Source organism: Hipposideros armiger, unplaced genomic scaffold, assembly GCF_001890085.2.
Source record: "Hipposideros armiger isolate ML-2016 unplaced genomic scaffold, ASM189008v1 scaffold_75, whole genome shotgun sequence".
NCBI classification, from domain to species: domain Eukaryota; kingdom Metazoa; phylum Chordata; class Mammalia; order Chiroptera; family Hipposideridae; genus Hipposideros; species Hipposideros armiger.
The window spans coordinates 568,431-575,459 of record NW_017731425.1 but is presented as its reverse complement, the minus strand read 5'-3'; the positions used below and the strand labels follow the sequence as shown (position 1 = coordinate 575,459).

General features: G+C 41.5%; 1 protein-coding gene across 22 annotated transcripts in view; it reads left to right on the top strand.

Moving 5' to 3' along the window:
* Window positions 1-7,029, top strand: part of SFI1 (SFI1 centrin binding protein) — a 107,791-nt gene that overhangs the window by 80,325 nt on the left and 20,437 nt on the right. For all 22 annotated transcript variants that reach the window (XM_019643059.1, XM_019643056.1, XM_019643055.1 and 19 more), the window contains one exon: window positions 5,053-5,183. In XM_019643059.1, coding sequence (XP_019498604.1) covers window positions 5,053-5,183 — 131 coding nt within the window. The remainder of the gene's footprint in view (window positions 1-5,052; window positions 5,184-7,029) is intronic.

Genomic DNA, 7,029 nt, shown 5'->3' with positions numbered 1-7,029 from the left:
TTTTGTTCTTCAGTCTAGTTGTGGAGGACATCGCTTCACTGGCCCATGTTGGTATTATCATTGCGCTCTTCCGGGGTGAGGCAGTCGCTTGCTGGCCATTGGATGGCCGCTCACAGCGGCTCACATCAGTTCACACCAGCTGCCGGCCAGCCCCACTGCAGCCTACACCGTTGCCACACTCACGGCAGCCCAGCTCCAGGTCGAGCTGTTGTTCACCATTTTAGCTGTAGAGGGCGCAGCTCACTTGCCCACATGTGGGATCCGAACTGGGGTCCTGCTGCTCAGAGCTGGCGTCCCAAGCCTACTTCTAACCAATGATTCACTTGGCCGGCCCTAAAAGGATTTTTGTTGGGGAACAGGCTTGGGCAAATTTACAACTACACTCTTGGGACAAAGGGTGGAGGGTGAATTGGAGACAGGGATTAGCCCAAAGGCTTGAAGGATTGTGAAGGCTTGATTTAGATTTTATCATGTTTTGGTTTAGCTGAATCTTTGTAGAAAACTTAGCTTTCAGGTTCCCGTCTTTCTGGTTCATGAGGGAGCATAGTGCCTGAGAGCCTGTCTCAGAGGAAGCTGGACAGGCCCGAGTTCAGGCCTTCGATCTACCACTTGCCAGCTCACTGACCCCTGGCAAACAACTCAGTCTCTCTTAGCCTCAGTTTCCTCAAATGTAAAATGGAGCTGATTTGATAATAGTCCTTATCTTATAGGGTTGTCATGAAAACTAAGTGGGATAATCCATGTAAAATACAGGCAGCAGTACCCAGCACAAAATATTAATTATCCCCCTAACCCCTAGAATTGATTTGTGACTTATTAGTATTCACAGGTTTGGTTTGGAGTTTAGCATATCAGAGTTCCAAATAAATATGTATATTTTATCTTTCCATAATTCTTAGGTTTTTTTTTAATGTCTTAGGAATATGAACAGAATTTATAGTGGAAACTCATGAATTATGACTAAAAATGGTAGTTTATTAACCACCAGTGAAAATTTTAGCTCAATTAAAAAAAACCAAAAAAACATAAAAACAGTTAAAGGCACAGATATTAAGTAAACAGTTTGATGAGCTTTCATGTCCCCTTCCAGTCCATCCCCACCCAATAGGTAACCATTATCCTGATTTCTGTCATCCTAGGTTAATTTTGCATGTTTCTGAAGTTTACGTAATAGGATCATCGTACAGTATGTGCTCTGTTGTATCTGGCTTCCTTTAAAGTTCAGTATAATGTTTTTGAGATTGAGTAGCAGTAGTTCTGTCTTTTATTTACTGAGTAGTACTCTACTGTATGAATATAAGACAATATTTTGATTGATTTTAACATAGGGGTTGTTTCCAGTTTGAGGCCATTATGAAATAAAGCCACTGTGAACATTTATTTTAGTGGACTGTTTTCAATTTCTCTTGGGTAGATACCTAGAAGTAGACTTATGGATCATAGGTTGGGTATATGCCCAATCTTATAGGTAGGTGGTCACATCATTTTATATTCCCACCAGCAAATACGAGAGAATTCTAGTTGCTCCACATCTTCACCAGCATTTGGTGTTGACAGTCTTTTTAGCCATTCTGGTGGGTCAGGAGTGCGCATTTCCCAGTGATTAATGACACTGAGCACCATTAAAGCCTAATCAGCCAGGAACAAAGCTGTTTGGCCAAGTCAGATTGACTGTAGGAACCCTGGAGTGCTCCTCCACCTGAGGGAAAGGAATTCGTAAGGTTTGTGTTCCACTGAAGGATTCTGAGGATCAGCGAGAAACAGGGATCGGTTTTGGAGTTGGTTGCTCTTTCTGATGCAAAATTGGGAGGGATGAGGAGAAATGGGGATTCACTAGGGACCACTGTCATAGTGTGGATGGAAAAGGGGCCACATGTTAAACCTGACAAGCTCAGGAGACTGAAAATAACCACAGAGGATAGCCTGAACATAAAAATTCCTAACAAAGGTGGCCTTGGCGGGAAGTCACATCCTTGGCCTTTAGCTTCCTTGACAAAGGTCAGTCTTTACCTTAAGCCTGTCTGTGGTCTTTTTGCATCTAAGATAACATACCATTACAATATCAGAGTAATCTCTTATTCTGGACCCCCCACGGAGCACAACCCACTACACCAGAGCGGGAAACTACAGAATCCCTCACTGTTATCTTGTTCCCCAAATACTATCTCTATGTGCTGTAAAATGCTGTTAATTATGCTGTACCCACCAATGTAAAAGAAGCGTTGTGTCTCTCCATTTTTCTTTTTATCCAATCCCAGAGATTTCCCCGCTTTGCTTTCTCCCACCCACTTAATCTACAACCAATGGATTTCATGTAACCCTCCTCCTTTGATTCTAATGTATAAAATAAGTTGCAAAACGGACATTTTCTGGAGCCTTTTCTCAATCTGTTGAGACTTTGCTTCCCGACAATTGTCACTTTGACTCAGATAAACTCTTATAAGCTTTCTCTTAGGCTGGATGTTTTTCGTCGACAATGGGTATCCTCAGGAATAAATGAAGGTAGCNAACTAGACTGAAGAACAAAAGGACAGCAACTTGTCTGTTCCCCTTCCCTGATTCCCCAGCGCTGTTCCCCTCCCCCAATTCCCCAATAAAATCTTAAAAAAGAAAAAAAAAACACCCCAAACTCAGTGGCTTAAAACAATCATTTTATTATGCTTAAGGATTCTGTGTGTCAAACATTGAGACAGGATATAGCAAGGATGGCTCCATGGTTATTGGGGCCTCGGCTGGGAAGATTCTAATGGCAGAAGGTTGGAATCATCTAGAAGTTTCTAAACTCACTTGTCTGGTTCCTGGGCTGGAATGACTTGAAGACTGAGCCCAACTGGGACTGTTAACCAGGGTACCTATTAATACATATGGCCTCTTCAAGAGACTTGAACTTCCTCACAGCATGGCGGCCTCAGGGTCGTCAGACTTCCTATGTTGCAGCTCAGGGCTCCAAAAGCGAGTGTTCCAGTAAACAGGACAGAAGCTCTATTACCTTGGATGTCACACAGTGTCACTTTCACCATAGTCTTGTTAGTCATAGAACTAACTGTCCCACCCAGATTCATAGGAGAGGACATAAACCACTTCTCAGTAAAGGAGAATCAAAGAATTTGCAGTCCTGTTTTAAAAACTGCCACACATGTATATATGCTTTTTCCCCCACAAGGTTTTGGATCATGGAGGCGTATATGTTCTATGTCAGTTGCCTGTCTTCCTATTGATATATCAGTGAAATACTAGTAGCCTTTTATAATTACTTAAAAATTTAAATAATTTGTATTACAGATAAAACATTTTAAATAAACTCAAAAGATATATTACAGGGTGGCAACAATGTTGATAACATGCATGACAAAGAACTAAGAAATTTCTTAAGGTTTAAAAAGCACATGTATACTATAAACATATATATAGACTGACAATTAAGTTCATGAAATCGGCACTGTGTGCTTACATTGGCAGCACTATACAAACAGCTCAGTGAGGTTTCATAACCTTGGTATATCAGTGTCTCACAGCTGTGTTCATGTCAATGTGTGACGGTGTCTTGCTGAGTGGCGTTCATTATTGTGTGTTTTTGTGTGCCGTCGCGAGAATGTCTGAGCTTGAATTAGAGCAATGAACAGACATTGAATTTCTTTTTAAACTTGGCAAGAGTGGAAGTGAAATCAGGGACATGTTAGTCCAAGTTTATGGGGAGAGTACCATGAAGAAAATGGCAGAGTACAAATGGAGTAAAAGTTTTTCTGAGGGGAGAGAATGCGTCACTGATGAAGAGAAGTCAGGGCAGCCAGTAACAAGCAGAACTGATGAAAACATTGCAAAAATTCATCAAATTGTTGGTCAAAATTGTTGGCTGACTGTGAGAAGCATAGCAGACAAAGTAAACATCAATAGAGAAACGGTTAGGAACATCTTAACTGAAAATCTTGGCTTGAGAAAGATGTGTGCAAAAATAGTCCCAAAGTAGCTCACCGATGAACAAAAGCAAAGGAGAGTCGAAGTTTGCCAAGACCTTTTGAAGAGGCAAGATGATGTATTGGGCTGTGTTATCACTGGTGATGAAACATGGGTGTACCAATACAACCCTGATGTCAAAGTGCACAATGGAAGTCAGCCAATACTTCATGACCAAAAGAATTCTGTCAGTCCAAATAAAGAGTCAAACCTTTTTTGATACCAGAGGGATTATTCATTAGGAATTTGTACCAACTGGACAAACCATTAACCAAGTTTACTATTTGGAAGTGCTGAAACGGCTGCCTGAAAAAGTTAGATGAAAATGACTTGAACTTTGCACCAATAATCCATGGCTCTTGCATCATAACAATTCACCAGCTCACACGGCACTGTCTGTGAGGGAGTTTTTAGCCAGTAGACAAATAACTGTATTAGAACACCCTCCCTACTCACCTGATCTGGCTCCCAATGACTTCTTTCTTTACCTGAAGATGAAGGAAATATTGAAAGGAGGACATTTTGATGACATTCGGGATATCAAGAGTAATATAACAACAGCTCTGATAGCCATTTCAGAAAGAGCTCCAAAATTGCTTTGAAGGGTGGGCTGGGCACTGGTGTTGGTGCATAGCTTCCCAAGGGGAGTGCTTCAAAGGTGACCATAGTGATATTCAGCAACGAGGTACACAGCACTTTTTCTGGGATGAGTTCGCGAACTTAATTGTGAGACCGTGTGTGTGTGTGTGTGTGTGTGTGTGTGTGTGTGTGTGACTGAGTTAAATGCTGACAGATAGTGAAACAGGCAATGTATATGAACACTTGAGCCGTAAGAAAAAAATTTAGATAAATATAAATGTGTATACAGACACATTTAATATATGAAGAGGTGCTTAACTCACTCCACTTTTAATTAAAGTGAAATTTTTTCACCTATCATAGTTCAGTTTTCACCTACCATATTGGCAAAGATTAAAAATAATGATTTAATCTTTTTCTCAATTTTGTGTACGAAGCAAACCTTCCTCAAGAGTGTGACCCTGAAAGGTTATTTTTTTTAAATGACCTTACTAATAAAGGTCACTCGTTTCACTTCAGCTGTTGCAGACCAGAGCAGACAGTCACTTCCAGCAGAGAGCCCTGCCTGCCGCCTTCTGGGCATGGCGAAGACTCTGGCGGTGGCAGCAGCAAGAAAGCATCCTTAATGCAAGAGCAGCACATTTTCACAGGTAGGCTCTGCGGCCGTGTCTGCGCTGAGGCAGGCGCATTGGGTCTAATTCTGCCACCCTAATTCTGCCACCAACACAGCCATTTGCTTTTCAGCGTCCCAGCCCCCTAAGCCCAGGTTCTTCCTGGTTTTTCAATAATGTGGGCTTATTGATTTTGTCCAGCAGGAAAACAGCCAGTATTTTCTCCTGGGAAAACTTTTGTCCATCTTTATTGCACATGCTTTCAAAACGGCCTGAGTTTTATGCCTCTTCCCTCATTACCAGCCACAGTGAGCTCCATTAAAGCTGCCCATTAGCTTTTGGGATCAGATAATGGGCATATCTTGCATTGCTTTGGCAGTCATTCTTGAGTGTGAGTAATTTCCCTGAAATGCTTGGTTCCTGTTCTGCTAGACCTGGCTTTTTAAAGTCTTGAAACTATAGTCATCAACAAAATAAAGACGGCCAGGAGCAGAGCTACATCTTTTATAGCTCCCATGGGGGCAGGTTTCCCCGTAGCGGGGGCCTTACTGCATGTTGGTGGAATGTAATGAAGAAATTATTCATTGCTATAGAGTTCTGGTCAAGCTGGCAGAGGAGGTGCCACAAAAACTGCTTGCCAAATTATAACAAATGAATAGCTTTTAAAGGCAAAAATATGCTAGAATTAAGGGCAGGAATGGAACAATCATATCATTAGGTGAACATCAGTGTAAGTGTAACATAAGATTTTAATCATTTAAAGTTATTCAACTTTGCAAAAGTATAAATAAAACATAACTAAAAAATTATTAATTGCTGTGTGTCTGCCACTGTGGTGGATGGGCATGGTGTGATGGGAGAAAGGAAGCAAATAGATAGACTTTTTCACCTATGATATCATCATCTTTATTTATAATTTCCTTATCACTGCAGTCCTGAGAGAACAGGTTCAAATGATAAATGTAAGACAACCAGTAATTAGCAGAGCCAAGTTTAAATTCAGATCTCCCTGATTCCAAAGTCCAAGGAAGATCTTTTTAATGACTTTGTAGGAACCTTAAATCTTTGTGAAAAGATAAGACTGTTACACAAGAAACAATTGAAGAACAGTTCAAGAGAATAGACCCTTGTGTCCTCAGTTATGTCAGCCATAAGTTCTCCCAGAACTGAGAGCTAGTGCTGAGGGTATAACCTGGGGAGACTTGGCTGTGAGTCGAGGGGGTGAGGATGGATGGTGGGAGCACAGGATGAGGAGGGCCAGAAGGGGATTGCCTGGTCCTATGAGGATAGATAATGGACAGATGTTTGAGCAAGTGCATGCCTCTAGTAAAGTGACAGCTTTGGAGATTGAGCTAAGTACCATGTACATAAATTTAGGACAGAGACAAGAGGGCGGGACATGCATTGGGAGAAGTTGCAGTGATCTTGACTTTGGAGAACTCTGGATGCTCATCTGAGGGGATTAGCCAGACCCCCGGGGCTCCTTAGCACAAAGTCCAAGGACATGTTTTTAGGAGCCAGTCAGGAGAATAGCTGCTGACTTACCTCTGCCCCTCCCTTCTGCAGAGAGTAGCTTTGCCTTTACCTAGTTTCTGAATTGAGGTCTGGTATAAGATTCATTCAAAAAATGGCTACACTACTTAAAACACACACATCCCTTTGTTTTGTGTTGTTGATTCTATTGCTTTTTTGTATTTTGGCATGCTGCAGGGACCAAAAATTGAGAGTATCTTCGAAATAGCCAAGAGGAGCTTCTAAAGGATTTTTTAAAATTATTTATTTATTTATTTTTATTGGGGAATTGGGGGAGGGGAACAGCGTTGGGGAATCAGGGAAGGGGAACAGACAAGTTGCTGTCCTTTTGTTCTTCAGTCTAGTTGTGGAG